Here is a 19,958-nt window from a genome sequence, read left to right on the forward strand (position 1 = left end):
CCCATGACCTTCAAGCCCCGAATGAGGCTGCAAGGATCCAGGACCATTGAACAGGTACTTGCCTCTTCCTGATGCCCAGAGAGAGATACCGCTCAGCCACGCCATAGCCATAGGCAGGTACGACACAAGTTGCCCTTGGAGTGGCTGATAGCTACCCCGCATTCGGAACCTCGATGAAGGTGTCGGTGGTGACGTCTCGTATTTAAAGCGACGTGCTACCCAAGGCAGCCGTTGGAGGCTCGAAGTCCATTCAGCAGTTGGCCGCAGATCTCCCGTCGGCCTTGAACCAGCAAGGTCAAGCTCGAATGTTATCTCGATGATTGTGGCATCATGCCCAAGTGCTATCTTGCCGATCCATGTCGGCAATCGTTTCATCCGCCCCATAGCGTTCCCATCTTCCCAGTTTTAGTGTTTATTTATGTACAACTATATACTGGTATTGACTGAAATTATTCAGGTAGCATTAGCACTCTTTCTCATTGTTTTTCTTTTTCGGTATACCGGCAAAATCGGATTGAGATGATGCCTACGTCAAATCCCAGTTGTGACGAACGTCCAACATCTACAGTCAGAGCTTCCACTGTGAATCGCGGCACTGCGACTGTGATACCAAGCTGAATGGGGTCCCCGAGCACTGGTGGGGAGCAACCAACGCACCTGCAGATTCCAAAGCACAATCAATGCTTCAGGTGGAAAACAGAAAACAGCGCAGTCTGCGGTTAGCTCGAGGTTGGTTCTTGACATGGTACATCTTGTCTGGCATATATGCCAGACATCGAACAGGCGGCCCGTACGATTACCGGCAGAAGCTCAAATCTGATTGATTGTGGTTGAATGGGTTGACAACACACTACTTATTACTGCGAATCATACACCGCCATTGGCATCTAGTAAGGAGGCAGGGTGGTGCAAGATAGTAGGTTACCAGCGACGGGATTCTGGGCTACAACTTGTCATTCAAAGCATCCATGACTTGATCCAGGTGACGTGGCGCGTGTAGTGTAGACTTGAAAGGAGGAAGGGATTGGTTCGCAGGGTAATACCAAGTACGTCATTTTTTGAGTTGCGTTTTCGGGTTCCTGAAGCTCAATCGAACATTCGAAATTTCCCTGTCGGCTAATAACCTGATTGGGTCCGCCTTAGCACCGGGCCTGCCTATTCCCGGATGGAGATATATCGTACTATACCCTACGGACATATACTGCTTAGAGTCATAATTCCCACTTTACAGCCACCCGCCAAGTATATACTGTGGCGGAATGCGGTTATCCCAAACTGTTCCCCATACTGTACATGCTATTACGCCGTTGACAACGTCGGTGAATGGGACGCCAAGCCTGAGACTCATTTAATCTGGCCAAAACAAAAGCACCAACAAAAGTTCACTCATCATCTCGGGGCATCTGGTTCCTGCCTACTTCACTGGCTGTTCAGAAGCCTTTTGTTTCTATTCATCTTTTTCTCTTACCAGACGAAATCCCGAGCGTCACGCCCGAGCGGTTACCTAATTCCATAATTTTCCAGCTCTAGACCCAAGCCCGCCCAAGACACCAGAACAAGCCTCAACCAAGACTCGACAAGCATCAGCCAAGAACGATAGTGGCATCGCGTTGCGAAATATGCGTAAGCTGTTACCCGTACCATTTTTTATCTTATCAATCCAGCGCCAGTTGCTCTGGTGTACATGGATACCAAGCCTCGAAAACTACATTTGCCCTACCTTCCATTCAACCCCATCTTCAGCAAGTGAGGCGAGAAGGTGAACGTGCCTCGATGGGAAAGTTCCACTCCTCGCATGCCTTACTTTGGCTTCACGCCCCAAGCTATGTACATACCGCAATCCATTCCCTGGAGGGCAGCTTTTACGTTGCACACATGCGACAAGCTCTGGGGCTTCAAAACATCAGGCGCATCCGTTTCATCAACAATGTCGGTGGTGGCAGCAGCGCAGTTTGCGAGTTGGCATCGATCAGCGTATAAAGACACGACGGGACGGCTGTTCTATCTGTCTTGGCGACTGATGTTGTTTCCCCCAAAATGTGCCTACCCCTGGATCCAAAAGTCCATCCACAATTCGGACAATCTGCTATGCAGAAGCGACTCAAGCTAGTGGCTAGATGATGTATGCTGGTGCACCCGCAAAAGCTGAGGAGACCCACGTCGTTCACGCTCGCATCTCACCAGATGTCATGTCGAGACGTGACTGGCTCGGATGGCCGCCGGTGGGCACTTATCTCAGTATGTACCTACGCACTGCGACAACGGCACTGCCCATGCCGTTACTCGTTCACAGGGAGCCCCCATCCAGTGCCCATCCCCGTCAGATAAGCCCCGGCACCCCCAAATCCACATTACCATTGATCTATTAGTATTGATCAGATGCGCGGCTGCCTCTCGCCTCACTTCTTCTTTCACACACCTACTTCATCTCCTCCCACTCTCTCTCTTGTTGCTTTCAACAACTGTTCGACCTAAACGTCGCATCTGCCGTCCATCCACTATCGATGAAGAAAACCTCCTCTAACTCACCTGCGTATACAGATCGCATACGCTCATGGGCTAGAGCACACGCGCATGGAGACCCCACATCATCCCCGACGCTTCCTATAAGCCAGAAACGACAGGCCCAAAAAACAAATGAGAAAGATGGTAGCCGCAACAATACCGATGGCAGCCCAGCTGTCCACAGTCCCAGCAACAATGGCAACCAAGCACACGTCGCCGACCATACACAGCCTGGCAATGCCGCAGCTGGTCAGGCATCTGAAGCTGAGGGGACGGGGACTGTCGTAGAGACCGAACCCCGACCCAATATCTTCATACGATTTTGGCAGACCGCTACGAAAATCCTCTGCCATAGCTGGTTCAACCTCTTGCTGCTTGCTGTTCCCGTGGGAATTGCAGTGGCCAATGTGCCTGGCATGCCTGCAGGTGCCGTTTTCGCCGTCAACGCTGTTGCTATCATCCCCCTGGCTGGCCTCTTGAGTCATGCCACGGAATCGGTTGCTCGAAAGCTTGGTGATGCGGTCGGCGCCCTTCTCAACGTTACTTTTGGTAATGCTGTTGAGCTGATTATCTTTATCATTGCTCTGGCAAAGGACGAGATTCGTATCGTTCAAGCCTCCCTTCTTGGTTCGATCCTGGCCAATCTTCTACTGATTCTCGGTATGGCTTTCTTCTTCGGAGGACTACGCTTCCGGGAACAGATATACAACAGCACCGTTACGCAAATGAGCGCATGTCTGCTCAGTTTGAGCGTCTGTAGTCTTGTTCTGCCAACTGCCTTCCATGCCTCGTTCGCCAACAACGACAGGGCAGACGCGGAATCCCTGAAGATTAGCCGAGGAACCAGTGTCATTCTCCTTTTGGTCTATGTCATCTATCTTCTTTTCCAGCTGAAGTCTCATGCATACATGTATGAATCGACGCCGCAGCACATCATTGATGAGGAGTCTACCCCTGGACCCGCTGCTGCTTGGCTTGATACCTCCAGCTCGGAATCGAGCGACTCGTCCGACACCGACTCGGTCAGCTCAAGCCACTCAGGCAACACTATGTCAAAGCGTGTGAAGAGGGCCATCCGATCCAGACGTCGCAGAAAGTCGAGCGTGGCGTCTATTGACACGGTTGATGAACAGACCCGCTCATCCTCGTTCGGCACCAATCCCGCAAGCCCCTTACCGGACACTGCATCAAAGTCTGGCGATTCTTCCAACGGACCAACTAAACCCGTGTTTCCTCGCATGAACACGGAAGGTAGCGAAGAGGCTATTGAGGAGGAACCGCCAAAGCGCCATAGGAAGCATCGCCACAGAAAGCACAAGCATCGTAAGCACCGAAAGAACGCGTCTCCTGTCAATGAAGAGGGCAACATACCTGCTACGTCAGCGTCGAGTGCTGGCGATCTTGTCGCCGTGCAGATTGATGGTACTGGGGTTTCCGACTCCGAACCTCGCCGTGTTGACTTTGCCGATACCGTTTCCAACATGGACGGGCTTGCTGATCCTAATGCACCCGGCGCCCCTGCCAGACGCCCTTTCACCAACCTACGGGCTATATCCTTCAAACCAGTCAAGAGTCTAGCACCACCTGTATTCACGCAGGCGCCCGCTCAGGGGCCCAATGCTGCCAACGGACGCGTACCGCGGGTACGATACGGCATTCGCCGAACAAACTCGCTACCTGACCGACTCAATGAAATGCAGTACCGGGCTCCTGGTACCATCATGCCTGCGCAAATACCTAATGCGGCCCTTACGGAGGGAACTGGCGCCGAGACGGGAGAGCACGATGACGATCTCTCTAGGATCTCGGCCATTGTGCTGCTCCTGATTTCTACCGCGCTTGTGGCGGTATGCGCCGAGTTCATGGTTGATTCTATCAATGCCGTTGTTGAAACCAGCACTCTTGGCGAGACCTTCATCGGTCTGATCATCCTCCCTATTGTTGGTAACGCTGCGGAACACGTGACTGCCTTGACTGTGGCCATGAAGAACAAGATGGATCTGGCTATCGGCGTCGCTGTCGGCAGTTCTATTCAAATTGCCATCTTCATCACGCCTTTGGTTGTTATCCTGGGCTGGATCATGAACCGCGAGATGACACTCTACTTTACTCTCTTCGAGACGGTGTGTCTGTTTGTGTCTGCCTTTATTGTCAACTTCTTGGTCCTCGACGGTAGGAGCAACTACTTGGAGGGAGCGCTTCTTTGCGCCGTGTATATCATTATCGCGGTTGTGGCGTTTTTCTACCCGGAAGGCAATGATGCTGGTGTCTGGGGCCAGTAAGATGGCGCTCCGAGGGAATGCAGGGGAATGATGGAGCTTATGCTCAGGACGTCCAGCCAACTTGGAACGTCGAAGAAATCAATGGTTGATGAGGAGTACGAAGTTCTATAATACATGAACGATTTCAGATAGTAATTTAATAGACATTCATTCGATGCGCACGTACCGTATTCTATTAATATATCAATTGAGTGTTTTTACAGAGTAGTTTTATGGATACTTTAGGCACTGCCTAGCCTTGTCAACACCGTTCTGCATTGATGTGCGGTACTCCGAATCAGTAGAGCGAGCATATAATTTAGAAGATAAGGTAGGTTCCCATTACTGGTACACATCGAGAAGGGAACAAGAAAACAGAACCAACGCGATACCAAGTCGATCCAGGATGTGTGACAGTGCTGGTCTGGTTTGGTTCGGTTCATCAAATGGTCATGATGGCGATACACTGCACGCGGCCCGCGGTCCAAATCGCGAGTACGTAGTACCACCACGTACATGCGCAGAGAGTAAAGTGCTCAAGTGAATGGTGGCTGAGTTCCCAAGTGCCCCCACCAGAAGGCGGGGAACTGCCTCATCCAGTCTGCAGCTAAAACCTGCAGACGTCCACAACGCGCACTGCACTACGTACTGCATCTGAGATCTGAGCACCACACCTCTCGCACCACTCAGGTTGGATTGCATCATATCAATCTCCAACTTCACCTAGGACAGGCGAGACAGCATCTACCAACATACGGCTACGCGCGATCCTTCTTTTTCCCCCAATACTCTGGCCTTTTGATCCCCATTTAGCTCGAATCCTCCCTGCTCTCCTTCAAACCATGTCATATCGTCAGTAGGCCATCATCCTCGGTCTCTGGGTGGATTAGATTCCCTTGTGCAAATTCGGCATTCTCTTGTCTCCCTGGGAAATCGGTAGCCATGGTAGCCAATCCGCTCGCCTTCCGCCCGTCGCAGGTGACTGTCATCACCACGGCCGTCTACATCGCAGTCATTGTCGCGCTACTGTTTGTACAGCATACCGTCCCGGCGCCTCCGTCGGAAACGCCCTATGCCGGCGTCAACATCACCGAAGCATGGCTGGATCTCAAAGAGCTCAGCAATGGCTACCACCCCTACAATAGTCGCAAGAATGACAAAGTTCGTGATTGGCTACTGACCCGCATCCATGAGCTCCTCAAGGCCAATGGCGTCCCTTACGGGGTCGAGTCCGCCGCCATGCGCGTCTCCACAGCCGACAACAACGCCCCAGTTGTTGTCTTCAATGACATGACATCCAACCTCACCTTCTCTGCTGCTAGCGGTGTCGCCTCAACAGCTCCCAGCGTCAGTACCTACTTTGAGGGAACCAACATCATAGTATATGTGAGGGGTTCCCAGGACGACGAGGGCGACTGGTGGCGACGCCGCGGCCAGCCTTCATCCGGCGGGTCCATGGTGAATGCCCACTACGACAGCGTCTCGACCGGCCATGGAGCCACAGACGACGGAGTGGGTGTTATTACCCTGCTCCAACTTCTCAAGCATTTTACCACGGAGGGCAATCAACCCACGAAAGGCTTCGTCGCACTTTTCAACAATGGTGAAGAAGATTACTTGAATGGAGCCCGAGTCTTTGGGCGACACCCCGTCTCGGCGTTCCCGCGCGTCTTCCTCAACCTCGAAGGGGCGGGTGCGGGAGGCAGAGCTACTCTCTTCCGTGCTACGGATCTTCAGGCGGCCGCAGCTTACAAGAAGGCACCGCATCCCTTTGGCACCATTGTAAGTGGGGGATGCCTTTAAGTCTGGTTTCATCCGCAGCCAGACGGACTATGTGGTGTTCAATGGGAATATGGGAATGCGTGGACTGGACGTTGCTTTCATGGAACCCCGGGCCCGGTATCATACCGAGGACGACGATGCGCGGCACACTAGCCCAAACTCCATCTGGCACATGCTTTCAGCCGCCGTCACCACGATGCAAGCCTTAACTTCCGATACTGGCAAAACTTTTGAAGGCGATGCTGCCGGGAAGCACAAGGTCCCCAGTGGGCAAGGTAGCTCTGCAGTATGGTTCGATGTCTTCGGAAAGGCCTTCCTCACTTTTGAGCTTCATTCCCTCTTTGCCGTCTCGGTGTCACTCCTGGTTGTCGCCCCCCTTGCTCTTCTCCTTATAGGCGCTATTCTGAGCCACTTCGACAAATTTTACCTCTTTAGCCACTGCTTGCCGCCGCACCCTGAATCCGACCACGACCAGAGTATTTCTCTGCACTCACTGCGCGGCATTCTGCGATTTCCTACTATTTTCATCGCCTCCACTGCTATCCTCGTGGGCTTAGCGTTCATGCTGAACAAGCTGAATCCATTCATTGTGTACAGTAGTCCCTACGCTGTGTGGGCCATGATGGCATCAGCATGGATCTACTGCATGTGGTTCCTGGCGCGGGCCACCAACTTTATTCGGCCAACTGCACTCAATCGCCACTACGCTTTGTTGTGGCTGTTTGTCGTTGGGTGGGTTCTTCTTGTGGTTGAGACGGTGTATGAGGAGAGATACCAGTTGGCATTGGGCTACCCTGTCGTATGGTATTTCCTTGCTGTTTCCGCGGCGACGCTCCTCGGTTTCCTGGAACTTTTCAGTCTGCCGACAAAATTCCAGTATGCGGAGGACCAGAGCTTCGAGGCAGACGCTCAGCGACCGCGAACGGCTGAGAGCGACCCGCAAGATAGACCACAATCCTCCGGCACGCAGCCCAATGCGGTCACCAATGGCGAGAACCAGGACGACACTGAAGAGGCGACCGAGTCTACTTCGCTTCTCCGAGGATCGAAGACAACCTTTGCTAGATACACCCGCTCCGATCATCTCAGCACGGGCAGCAACGTAGGTCTGCAGGAACAATCCATTGGTTCCCAGTCGGTTTTCGGAGACGAGCAGATTTGGAGCCAGTACCTTTCAGATTGGGTGTGGGTATTCCAGTTCCTGATCCTGGCTCCGATCACGACCATCATCCTTGGCCAAATCGGGCTTCTGTTGATGACTGCTACGAACCAAACCCTTGTGGACGGCAGCTCTGCTCTCCTCGTATACATTTTGGTAGGCTTGATGAGCGTACTTGTCTTCACCCCCTTGTCCCCGTTTGTACACCGCCATACTTACCATATGCCTACGGTGCTACTCTTTGTCTTCATTGGAACGCTCATCTACAACCTAAACGCCTTCCCCTTCTCCCCAACAAGCCGCATGAAGTTTTTCTTCGTGCAGCGCCTCAATCTGGACACCGGCATCAATCAAGTGTGTCTTGCCGGAGTGGAGTCGTCTTTCATGGACGATATTGTTGGCAGCCTTCCCAGTACCGCTGGAAAGGAAATCGTCAAACAGGCCAGCTCAGCCCGCTCTGACCTGACGGAGTATTCGTGGAACGGCATTGCTCCTCAGGTTGTGCCCACGAACGGGACCTTGCCGCCGGAGAAGACGTACTCGCAATGGCTCAGCCTCAACGTGACACGCGCAAAGGGCCAAAACAGCGCCTCCATTCGGGTTAGCGGACGAAACACGCGCTCTTGCCGGATATTCTTCGACCGGCCCGTCGACGACATTGTCGTGAAGGGGTCCGACCAGGATCCCCGCTTCCCCGGATCGGAGAAGCGGGTTCAAAGGAGCTCAGGCTGTGGAGCCGCGAGTGGACGCGCCCCTGGGACGTGACGTTCTCCTGGAAGTCCAGCAAGGGGAAGAACGTCGGCGAGGAGGGCATGGTCGGCCGGGTTGTCTGCTTGTGGAACGACCAGGACGAGCGCACGGCGATCCCGGCGCTTAAGGAGATCCGGAGGTTCGCGCCGGATTGGTCGACCGTCACGAAGATGGGAGATGGGTTGGTCGAAGGTTACAAGTCTTTCATGGTCTAAGAGAGAACATTGGTAACAGTAGGAGGCGGCTTGAGTTTGTTCCAGGGGTGTGGTAATCATCACTGGCGTTTAGGTTTGTTGATTGGTTTGCCGTCAGATTGGTTCCTATGGAAATACGTGTACGGTGTTCCTTTGTCCTTTTTCTTTTCTCTGGTTCTGGCAGCTTGGGCGTGGTGAGCTCCAACGACTCCTCCGTTCCCATCCATGTATTGTTTGCATATAGTTTTTCAATGGCATCAATGGGTTGGTCCCTCTCAAAATGAGTAGTGTATCGGTTCCTCTTGATTGCGAGACTGTTAAGATCCCGGCATGGCTCGTATCACAAGTAGTTCCACGTTATCGCTGACCTTGCCGGTTTCTTGCCCAAAACGCGTACCCCTTCCACATACATAGTCAACAAGCCTTTCGCAAATTGATTAGATGAGATGCGAGTTTATATCCCTTCAAAGCTTCGAGGTAGGTGCCAAGTAAGTGGGAGCTGTGCCCAATAGCTCAGCTGCTTCTTCCACCATCCCCTTTACGATCTCCGCGGCCGTCTGTCCAGGCTTGTTGACAGAGCCTGCCACAATTCCGATGGGTCTAGATATATGGTTTTAAACCAGAGCAGTTAGGGACCGGGCAAATATTTGGTATGCCACAATAGGTTAACTTCTCGGGGATACTGCAGACTCACCGTAGCGCGGCTTGTTCCTCAATCTCCTTCGTCAGCTTGCCTTCGCCGTGAAGCTTGTCCAGCTCGTACTCCAGGGGCACGAGCCCCCGCGACGTCAGGTCCTGGATCTCGCTCTGCCGGTTCGTCTCCCAGTCGTCGATGTAGGGCGTCCGGAGGGCGCGCAGGGGGCGGCCGCTCCAGATTAGGCTGCGGGCCCATGAGTCGTAGGTGGCGTTGATGACCCTGTACGTGCACGTATACAGTCAGCGGATCTTCGCATTGAAGAGCGTATCTCCTGATATTTCCATCGAAAGGATGCGATATTCTGCCTCCTTTGGCATCTTAATTGGCGGGATGGTTTGTAGTTAGTTAGCTCGTGCCGGCGCCATCTACTTACTCTTTCTTGGCTGACTCGGGATACTTGGACTCCACCGAGGCCGTGAACCGCGTCCCAACCCAGACGCCGCTCGCTCCGAGCATCAGCGCGGACGCGAGGCTGCGGCCGTCGTTTACGCCACCGCCCGTCACGAGGAGGACGGGGTTTCCTGTTAGTGGCGACTTGTACTGTTGTACGATGTCCGCGCACGCGGGGGTCAGGATGCTGTACTACAGGTTAGCAGTAGCTATACCGAAAAAAACAAGTTTCTGGCTTGAGGATTAAAGCACCGCTTTAATTGGTTTTCTTGATGGGAAGCTGTCTGATTACCTCGTTGGAATGTCGCCAGTATGGCCACCTGCTTCGCCGCCCTGGGCACAAATGATATCGGCGCCGGCCTGGCATGCTTTCTGGACGTGCTATTGGGCGATGGCCTCGTGGTTAGTTTTGACGAGTTCGGCACTGCATATGTCGAAACTTCGTACCTTGGGATGTCCGACCATGTTCTAGCGTGGATCCGTGTGGTCAGTTTCAAGTGTGCTTGTTTTGAGAACGGATTGTAGCTCACTCGTGGGCGAGCGTGTTGGACTTACCATGTAGAGGATGTCGGCCTTGTGAAGTTTCTCGATGGCCCACGCAGGCGGCACACCAACAGCTGAGACGAAGAGTTTGGCCTTGCTCTCGATGATGATATCAAGGAGTTCGTTTAGGTGGCCCTTGGTGTAGTCATACTATATCGCACCCAATGCGTCATCCGGCCTTCGGTTAGCTACATGTTTGCTCCGCGGTACTAGAAAAATAAACAGGTTTCCCCCTTTCGCCGCACACTTGCTTACATTCGTTTTGCGCGCGCTCCCGCCCACCTGTGGCACTAACAAGTCCACCCCGAACGGCGCGTCCCGGCCCACCAGCCGGGCCTTCATGTCGGCGATCATCTCGCGCAGCATGGCGGGCGTGTAGCGCGCCCCGCCCAGCGTGCCGAAGCCGCCGGCATTGGTCACGGCCGCCGCGAGCTCTGGTCCGGCGACCATGTCCATGCCCGCGAGCATGATGGGGTGCTCGATGCCAAGCAGGGTCGTCAGGGGCGTGGCGAGCATGGCTGTTGGAGACATGACGTTGCTAACGACGAGTGACGGTGATGATAGAATGGCTCAAGGTAGACCTAGTTGCTGGTTTTATGAGGGTCGCATGCCGCGAATGTTGTTATCTATCTATGCCTTGTCGTGCGGTGTGTTGATGCAAGGGGTCAGTAAGGATGACTTGGAGAAACCGGTTGGTTCTGGGATGTACGTGGACCTCGGCAGCTCCAACGCTTTGGGGCCGAGGGGTAAGCTAGAAATGTTTGCTCACATCGCTAGCAAACAAAATTGCGTCCACCCCCATCTTCAGAAGCCTTGATATAAGATATCATCGGCTTCTCATGCGTGTTGTTTTCTTTTGACTTCATTCAACATCACTCATGTTCAGCTCCTCTATCTTGACACTGCGATGGAAAGGGATGTCACAGACCTTCACGGCGCCATGGCTCGCCTCCCGCTGCCATTCCCTGCGCCTGCATGAACTCGGCAATGCCCATCTTTGCGAATGCTACCTCGTCGTACTTTATCACTTTCCAAAGACGAAACTGACCACTCATCCGACCCCAAAGCATGGCTGCCTCTCTGCCTGGCCGGCGGCTACAGAGCGTGTCTCGTATTGATCACGTCGCCATGCCGATTGGGCAGTCGTGCAGGGTTGCCAGTGTGGCAGTACTGCCACCCAGAACAGGCTGACATATATGGCCCGAGAGGGTGCGCTGTCGGTCTACCTCCGGCTTCATCCACTCTGTACTGAGCAGGTTGGCTGTCGAGTATCCGACGATCACCACACATTCAATACATGCTCCTAGGTTGTTGCGAATATTGAGTGATCGATATGGTCAGTCTTAAGGCGCAGAGTTATTAGAGAACTCCGAGTTGACAATATCCTAGCCACTACGCCAGCTGGTTCCAGATCCAAGCGATGAGTCGCCCACCGAAGCTCCCAAAGCCGAGTAGGCAGGACCATCATCCAACCCAATTGGTGCTGTTGAACTGACACACTCGCTAGCATCATTGCTGTGCATGGCCTGAACCCACAGTCCAAAGGCGATGCCGACCACGCCTGGGATACATGGCGTACACCCGAGGGGCCCGCCGGCCACCTCTGGCTCCGGGAGGACCTTCCAGCGGAAGTCCCTGGCGCCAGAATCTTCCTGTACAAGTACAACGCAACGGTGGTGTACGGACAAGACCGGGGCAACTTCGTAGAGAAGGCAAGCGAGCTGCTCGAGGCCATCGTGGTGAAGCGAAGAAACGCGAGCGAAACACGGCCTATCATATTCCTCTGTCACAGCATGGGAGGCCTGCTGGTAGAGCAGGCGCTGATCAATGCCCATAATAACCCGCACTACACGTCCATCAAGGACGCGACGTCGGGGCTCGTCTTCTTCGCGACGCCGCAGCGAGGAGGCGAAAGGAGGAAGGTGGCGCTAGGCACGATAGCATCGAACATTGCCACGACATTGGACTGGCAGAAAGGCTCAAGCGTCATGGAGGTTTTGAAGAAGGGCAGTCTTTTTTCCGAGGTCTTGGAGGAACATCGACGCCACCAGTTTCCCCACTACGACATTGTCTCCTTCTGGGGCGCCTTTGACGACGTAAGTTGACTCTTTCCCGGTTTTGAGATCGCCGCCCGGGGTACTGACCTGTAGAAAAAAAAAAAAAAAAAAAAGGTCGTGCTGCAAGACAGCTCCCGGCTATTCTTATCCGGCGACAATGAGAACATCGTCAAGCTCAATGCGGATCACAGTAAGGTGTGCAAGTTTGGATTGGACCAGGAAAGCCGAGATAACCTAGAGATCGTCCAGCACAACATCCATCAGGTTTACGAGAAGGCGCTCAAGAAACGTGAGTTACTTACTTTGTCGATGATAGGTCAAGCAGGGAGTGTGGAAAGGGCCCAAGGAGAGAGTAAGGAGGCATATAACGCACTGGAGCAGCGATTTTCCGCATTGTAAACGACCGTGCTATAGTTTGGGCTATTCATACAGATCATTACAGTACACATTTTGATTGCTCGTGTCATGAGGAACTTGCTAATTCCTGGCTGTCTTGAAGGAAACAAACAACGTCGTAACGAAACCATCCGTATGCCGCAATATCACATCCCGTTTCCCAGAAACAGAAACTTCATCGGCCGAGATCAATACTTGGTCTGTATGAAGAAAAAGCTGTTTGGGTATGAAGAGGACGACGGGGAGGAAATATATGGCACGCCAGAGTGCGCAAAGATTGCTATCGACGGACTGGGTGGCGTTGGCAAAACCCAGTTGGCATTGCAATTTACCTACTGGGTCAAGGACAATCACTCAGGATACTCCATTTTCTGGGTGCCTGTTATGAGTTCCGAGAGCTTCCAACAGGCGTACTCCGAAATTGGAAAGAAGCTCGGGATCCTCAAAAAGGGTCCTGACAAGGAAGACCCAAGAGCACCTGTTCGAGACTTTCTAAACTCGGCAGAAGCAGGGAACTGGTTATTGGTCCTCGACAATGCAGACGACGAGAATACTGTGGGCGGTATTCGTGACTATTTGCCGCACAGTGACTTGGGACTGACGGTCTGTACAACTCACAACAGGTCCGCTGGCACCGCGCTGGCCGGGACAAATCTCATCACGTTGCCGCACATGAGTCGGAACGATGCTGGGAACTTCTTACGTACGTCACTATTGAATCAAGAGCTACTTGACGACACACGATCCACGATGGAGCTTCTGCAGAAACTCGAGTATCTACCTTTGGCCATTTCCCAGGCCGCGGCATACCTCAACAAGACCCGGAAGACGATCCAGAGGTACTTAAGACTGCTCCAGAGGCAGCAGGCCGCTCTGATGCAACGGAACCTCCCCGACCACACGCGGTATCCGCAAACCCCCAATGCCCTGACTTTGACTTGGGCTGTTTCTTTCAATCAGATTTGCGACATAGATCCGCCTGCAGCCAAGCTGCTGGAGTTCATCTCCTGTATTGAGCCCAAGGCAATCCCTCGCACGCTCTTGCCCACGCTACTCGACTCCGAGGAAAGCACAGAAAACGCCATCGGCACCCTTGATGCATACGCTTTCCTGACTAGTCGAGAAGAGAACGAGACGAGAGATGATCCGACACAAGGCGACGAGATGCAAGTTGATGAGATGCAAACTGGCGAGTCCCTGAATGAAGAAGAAGTGCAGGATGTAGAGATGCAAGACGAAGATATGTCTGATGACGACGGCACGGCGAGCGACGATGACTGGATGTACGACATGCACAGTCTTGTACACGCCGCAACGAAGCAATGGGTGAAAAGCCAAGGAAGAACAGGCGACGCCATGACCGAGACGCTTCAGCAAGTCGAGGCCGCTTGGGAGGCGAGGGGAGGTGACTTGTGGCCACGCTACCTACCACACACACGCCATCTACTCTCGCAAAGCGAGCCGTACAAAATTAACGAGAAGTATGACTTGTGCTTCCGACTAGGCAAATGCCTATCCGTGCGCCACCAATTCCACAAAGCTATAGACTACTTCGAGAAGGTCTTTGACCGGACCGACGTCTTCAAGAGATACGGCAATTACAATCCCGACAACTCGTTGCATTTTGGTCTCGGAAGCGCATACCTGGCTATTGGCATGCCCTACAAGGCGGTTATGCTGTTAGAGCCTGTGCGGGACACACATGTGCTTAAACGAGACGAGGACGACCCGGAGCGTCTAAGGTGCGAGAGGGTTCTCGCGAGCGCATATCTCGACGATGGACGGATCGCGAAGGCAATCCGCATACTCGAGCATGTTGTGCGGGTGCATGATATTCTTATAGGTACTAATCGTCTTAGTTCAATCGATCATCAGGTGCTGGAAGGCAAGTTTCTGCTCGGAAGGGCGTATCTCGCGGACAGGCGACACGTAGCAGGGCTCAACTTTCTCCGGTCCGCGGTGCGGTTGTACGACACGATTGACTACGAAGGAAATGACGACTTCGATGAGTATGAGACGAGCCACCTGATGGCCCAGCACTGGCTGGGAGCCGCATATATCGCGAACGGGGACTCCGACGCCGCGGTCGAAGTTCTCGAGCATGCTGTGAGCAAACACGAAGAGATCCATGACCCGGAAGATCCCTATCGGCTGATGCCCGAGAAATTGCTGGGCGATCTATACGTTCAGAGGGAGGATTTGAAATATGAGGGCGAGCAGTTACTAGAGCATGTTTCGAGTGTTAGTTACGGGCTAGCCAAGCAACATCCGGTGCAGACAAGGTCTGAAGAGGCATACCTAGGTTACGGGAGAGCAAAGTAACCGAGAAGCCCCGGTTTCGTCCTTTGCGAAGCAGAAACTAGATCCGTTCGAGTTTTCAGGATATTTATTTATAAGACGCCAAGTCGAGTCCATTTGTTCGGAATAAAATGGCATTCTCACCAGGTAGTACTGATAGATGTTCTTCGAGACATGGACATTCTACCTACCTCGCACCGTCAAGGACATGACATGACAGTGCCATTCGAACGTTGCGACTCTGTAACCCTGTTCATCTTACCGGCCGAGGTTGTCTAAATGACGATCTTTCTGAAGTAAGCGACCAGTTCAAAGCGCCGGTATTTTCAATGTAGAGCAAGTCGGGTGGCTTCGGGGGGTCAACGGAGTTGGAGGAAATAAAAAGGGCTTATCTCCACCTCCGGTATGAGACAAACAAATGGCTTGACGTAAGATCCCAATCCTCAAAAGAAAAAGGAGTAGACCTGCGTCTTCAAGGCACTCGCCTCGCAACCCCCCAGGTAATGGTTTTCATCGCATCCGATCCTGAACCAAATACGGCACGGTTGGCCCTTATAGACAGGCAACGCGCATATCAGTATGGATTCCTCCACCACCAATGATACCGCCTCAAATACCGGGCCACTGACCTGGCTCATCACCGGCTGCTCCTCAGGCTTCGGTCTGCAGTTCGCGCGCCACGCCCTAGCATCCGGCCACCGCGTCATCGCAACGTCGCGGGACCCGAACAAGACGCCTGAGCTGGTATCCGAGATCGAGTCCGCCTCTCCACCAGGCAGAGGCCGGTGGCTCCAGCTCGACGCCAACGACGCCGACTGCGGCGCCGTCATCGACCGGCTCGAGACCCGCGAGGCGACGCCCGTCGACGTTCTCGTCAACTCGGCCGGCTTCGCCATCACGGGGCCCGTCGACGGCTTCGCCGACCAGGAGGTCCGCGACATCATGGAGACCAACTTCTTCGGCCCCTACCGCCTCATGCGCGCCGCGCTCCCGCACATGCGCCGCCGCCGCGGCGGCGTGATCGTCAACCTGAGCTCCGGGTCCGGGCTCGAGGCGCGGCATGCGCTGGGGGTCTATGGCGCGAGCAAGGCTGCTCTCGATGGTAAGTTACTGACGTTAACTATAGCAAGCCAAAAGAATGTGGAGGGGAGACGCACTCTTTGCCACCGTCTTTCTACCCAAAAAGGGGCTATAAATATTTAATAATTCTTTGGCATCATCGGATGACTAACTGTCCGCCTTATCTCCTCAGGTATCAGCAAGACGCTGGCCAAGGAAGTGGCCGAATTCGGGGTCCGCGTGCTGCAGGTGTACCTGGGCGCCTTCAACACGCCCATGGGGCGCTCGGTGCGACTGGTGGCGCAGCCGCTCGACCCGGACTACCAGAGCAGCATGGTGGGCAAGACCATCGACGTCTTCCAGAGCGGCCAGTTCCGGCCCCAGGGCGACCACAAAAAGGCCGCCCGGGCCGTCTACGACGTCGTCGTGGGCGAGGGGGCCGGCGCGGGTCTGGGGACGGAGGTCCAGATGGTGCTGGGCAAGGACTGCGCCGTGCGCGCCGTCGAGGTCCGGGATGGGCTGGATCATATGCTCGAGACGTTTGGCGACATTTGTAACAACGTCGATGTGGATTGAAAAAAAAGGGGGGGCGAAGGGGGGGCGTTCCTGCACTTCTCACGCTTCTCCAGAGTTTCTCCAGACCCCAGCAAAATGATAAGTGGCCCCATGTGGGAACGGTGGTTCTTGGGGAATGCGGCCAAGTCTGAATCCCAGGCTTGGGTTCCATCGTGTTTTTCTTTCATTCAAGGATTGCCAGACGCCACCAACACCATAGCAGACGCTCTCCGTGGATCTCCTCGGACCATGTTAGGTTGCATATTCTGAATGTTTTATCGAAAACTCAATCGCTACTTGAATGCATCATGTGTAGATATCCTTTACCCCCCTTTTTCTTCATCCTCCTTTTTAGGAATTCACGGCGCGCAGATCGTGCCGCCGGATGGGTTGCCCTTATTCTCGGCGCCCACCAACTATAGCTTGGCACATTTCCCGGCGTGCGTCATCGGCGGCGCGACCAAGACCGCCGAGATGCCATTGTTTCGTCAGCCGAGTCACTGCGACACTTGGGTCTCGCCCGGAAACGTGCTTACGCCCAGCCATTTGCGGCCTTTTTCGACCGTCTTGCACCTTGCCGCAATGCCGACTTTCACTCGACGAGACCGCCATAGTCGTCACATCGTACCATGGTGCCCAAGAAAGGAGTGTAAGATCAGGAAATCCTCGGCGCATTCACGGCGTAACCATGGCGCATCCATGAACGAAGGATGGCGGTCCACATTCCCCAGCTTCTTGGGAGTTACCAATGCGGTGGACAGATACTGTCACAAGGAGGATGGGGAAGAAACATAGCCGATCACCTACTCATAACGAGATCGGGCATTTGCTAGGCCCAGCATGTTGGTCAAGACCGTACTCTGTGCTGTGGCTATTTAAACACGCGCGCTCACCTGGCCCCCTTCGGTGGGAACGTGCCAATGTCTCTCACCTCCTTCCCACTCACTCGTATCGAGGGTGACGCCACACAATACATATAGGACATTGTCGAAAGTTACATAGCAGAAGCGCTGACATGGCAGAGAAGCGGACAGACCTCGAGGCCCCTGAGCCACAGGTCAGCCACCGGAATGAGGCATCCCTTGGCACCCTCCTCAATAATCCCCTTACTGGTATGAGCCGAGAAGAGGTCGTTGCCGACGTCGAAGGGTTCATCCAAGAAAGAGGCTTGACCGAGCATCGCGAGGACTTCATCAAGGGCGCCTTGGTGGCACAGGTGACCAACCAAGACTACGCTTTCGAGCAGATCAAGGAGCTGTGCGACGACGAAAAGGATCTGCTCCGCAGGGAAATCACCCATCGTTGGAGCCAGCCATTCATGCTCTACTTCCTCTGCACTCTATGTGCCGGTTCGGCTATCGTCCAGGGCATGGACCAGTCCGCCGTGAACGCCGCCCAGGTAAGTCAACCATGCTTGTAGACTCATTGTACCATCTTCCACGCCTTCTCTTTTCACTCACAGCACTTTGACCAGATAATACAATGAAATAGTCTCGCTGACCCCTTTCTTGTCGTCGCCACTTAGGACTTTTATTTCAAGGAACTCAACATCACGAGGTCCGAGATCCAAGGTCTCGTCAACGGCGCCCCCTACCTCTGCTCCGCGCTGATCGGCTGCTGGAGCAACCCGGTCCTGAACAAGTACCTGGGCCGTCGCGGCACCATCTTCGTGAGCTGCGCCATGTCCGTCATCACGGGCTTCTGGATGGCGGCGGCCGACTCGTGGTACAACCTACTGGTGGCGCGCTTCTTCCTGGGCTTCGCCGTCGGCGCCAAGTCGAGCACGACGCCCGTCTACTCGGCCGAGTCGACGCCCAAGACGATCCGCGGCGCGCTGACCATGATGTGGCAGATGTGGACGGCCTTCGGCATCGCGCTGGGCACCATCATGGGCGTCGCCTTCAGCAAGGTGACCATCTTCGGCGAGGAGACGCAGTGGCGCTGGATCATGGCCTCGACGTCGGTCCCGCCCCCTCGTCGTGATGCTGCAGGTCTACTTCTGCCCCGAGAGCCCGCGCTGGTACATGGAGAAGGGCCAGTACACCAAGGCCTTCGACGCCATCTCGCGTCTCCGCTTCAGCCGCGTCCAGGCCGCGCGCGACATGTACTACGCGCACAAGCTGCTGCAGATCGAGGAGTCGCAGCGGGCCGGCCGCAGCTGGAAGGACTTCTTCACGGTGCGGCGCAACCGGCGCGCGGCGCAGTCGTCGTGGTTCGTCATGTTCATGCAGCAGTTCTGCGGCGTCAACGTCATCGTCTACTACAGCATGGACATGTTCCAGCGCGCCAAGTACACGCGCGACGAGGCCCTGCTCTTCACCATGGGCACCGGGCTCGTCAACTGGATCTTCGCCATCCCCGCCATCTACACCATCGACACCTTCGGGCGCCGCAACCTGCTGCTCGTCACCTACCCGCTCATGGCCATCTTCATGTACTGGACTGGCTTCAGCTTCCTCATCCCGGATAACGACCCTGAGAGCCCCTCGCAGTTCAAGCTCGCCATGGTCGCGACGGGCCTGTTCGTGTTCATGGCTTGCTATTCTCCTGGTTCCGGTCCAGTGCCTTTCACCTACTCCGCCGAGGCTTTCCCACTCCATATCCGAGATATCGGAATGTGCAGGTAGGTTTTTCACTGCGCTTTGCTTGTCGCTGTTCTTGTCCCACCCGCCCCCTTTCCACGCCTATGTAATCCACCTCGAAGATCTTGCTAACGCCTTATGATCAACAGTGCTACCGCGGTGACCTGGGGTTTCAACTTCATCATCAGCTTCAGCTGGCTTCCCCTGGTCGACGCCTTCGGGGACACGGGCGCGTTCTGTTACTACGGGACGTGGAACCTGATCGGTTGGGTGTTCTGCTACTTCTTCCTGCCGGAAACCAAGAACCTCACGCTCGAGGAGCTCGACAGGGTGTTCGAGGTCAGGAACCGCGACCATGCGGCCTACTACCTGAAGAAGCTGCCGTGGTACTTCCGGAAGTTCGTCCTGTTCCAGGACGTGGAGCCAATGCCACCCCTTTATCAGATGGACCAGACTGTTGCGCCGCCGGTACAGGAGAAGAGCCGGGATCTTAGCGATAAGGGCGAGGCTACGCAGATGGAGAATATGTATGACAAGAGCTCCTGAGACTTCTCGTCGCGTGTAGGTTGTCAAGGCATCAATCTCAAAATCATGTCGGCATTGCGTTGAGGTCTAGAGACGATCTGAAAATAATCGCGGAGTGCAAGGTATCATCTGGGATCATATTCCCTGACTTGGTTGCAAGATCTTGTGTGCTCGTGTTGAGAAGGAATAGTCGATACCCAGTTAG

The 19,958-nt window shown here is 54.3% G+C and overlaps 6 protein-coding genes across 6 annotated transcripts; 5 read left to right on the forward strand and 1 right to left on the reverse strand.

The window, feature by feature from the left end:
- Window positions 1–2,504: 2,504 nt before the first annotated feature.
- Window positions 2,505–4,787, forward strand: PG986_001960 (uncharacterized protein; the record flags this gene model as incomplete). The annotated part of the gene is made up of 1 exon (XM_066838182.1): window positions 2,505–4,787. The coding sequence occupies one exon, from the start codon at window positions 2,505–2,507 to the stop codon at window positions 4,785–4,787; it is 2,283 nt and encodes a 760-aa protein (XP_066707075.1).
- A 921-nt stretch (window positions 4,788–5,708) lies between these two features.
- On the forward strand, window positions 5,709–8,672 carry PG986_001961 (peptidase family M28; the record flags this gene model as incomplete). The annotated part of the gene is made up of 3 exons (XM_066838183.1): window positions 5,709–6,548; window positions 6,592–8,378; window positions 8,435–8,672. 3 exons carry the CDS (start codon window positions 5,709–5,711, stop codon window positions 8,670–8,672), a joined length of 2,865 nt encoding a protein of 954 aa, XP_066707076.1.
- Window positions 8,673–9,115: 443 nt separating this feature from the next.
- PG986_001962 (uncharacterized protein) lies at window positions 9,116–10,797 on the reverse strand (the record flags this gene model as incomplete). The annotated part of the gene is made up of 7 exons (XM_066838184.1): window positions 9,116–9,251; window positions 9,346–9,567; window positions 9,722–9,925; window positions 10,031–10,119; window positions 10,186–10,206; window positions 10,294–10,431; window positions 10,537–10,797. 7 exons carry the CDS (start codon window positions 10,795–10,797, stop codon window positions 9,116–9,118), a joined length of 1,071 nt encoding a protein of 356 aa, XP_066707077.1.
- Window positions 10,798–11,614: 817 nt separating this feature from the next.
- Window positions 11,615–15,056, forward strand: PG986_001963 (uncharacterized protein; the record flags this gene model as incomplete). Its single annotated transcript, XM_066838185.1, has 5 exons — window positions 11,615–11,617; window positions 11,671–11,732; window positions 11,789–12,377; window positions 12,453–12,627; window positions 12,781–15,056. 5 exons carry the CDS (start codon window positions 11,615–11,617, stop codon window positions 15,054–15,056), a joined length of 3,105 nt encoding a protein of 1,034 aa, XP_066707078.1.
- A 555-nt stretch (window positions 15,057–15,611) lies between these two features.
- On the forward strand, window positions 15,612–16,667 carry PG986_001964 (uncharacterized protein; the record flags this gene model as incomplete). Its single annotated transcript, XM_066838186.1, has 2 exons — window positions 15,612–16,134; window positions 16,285–16,667. 2 exons carry the CDS (start codon window positions 15,612–15,614, stop codon window positions 16,665–16,667), a joined length of 906 nt encoding a protein of 301 aa, XP_066707079.1.
- A 994-nt stretch (window positions 16,668–17,661) lies between these two features.
- On the forward strand, window positions 17,662–19,774 carry PG986_001965 (uncharacterized protein; the record flags this gene model as incomplete). Its single annotated transcript, XM_066838187.1, has 4 exons — window positions 17,662–18,045; window positions 18,172–18,609; window positions 18,638–19,269; window positions 19,378–19,774. 4 exons carry the CDS (start codon window positions 17,662–17,664, stop codon window positions 19,772–19,774), a joined length of 1,851 nt encoding a protein of 616 aa, XP_066707080.1.
- Window positions 19,775–19,958: the final 184 nt, after the last annotated feature.

The sequence above is a fragment of the Apiospora aurea genome (assembly GCF_038362705.1).
Source record: "Apiospora aurea strain CBS 24483 chromosome Unknown utg000001l_segment0_segment0, whole genome shotgun sequence".
Taxonomy (NCBI): Eukaryota; Fungi; Ascomycota; class Sordariomycetes; order Amphisphaeriales; family Apiosporaceae; genus Apiospora; species Apiospora aurea.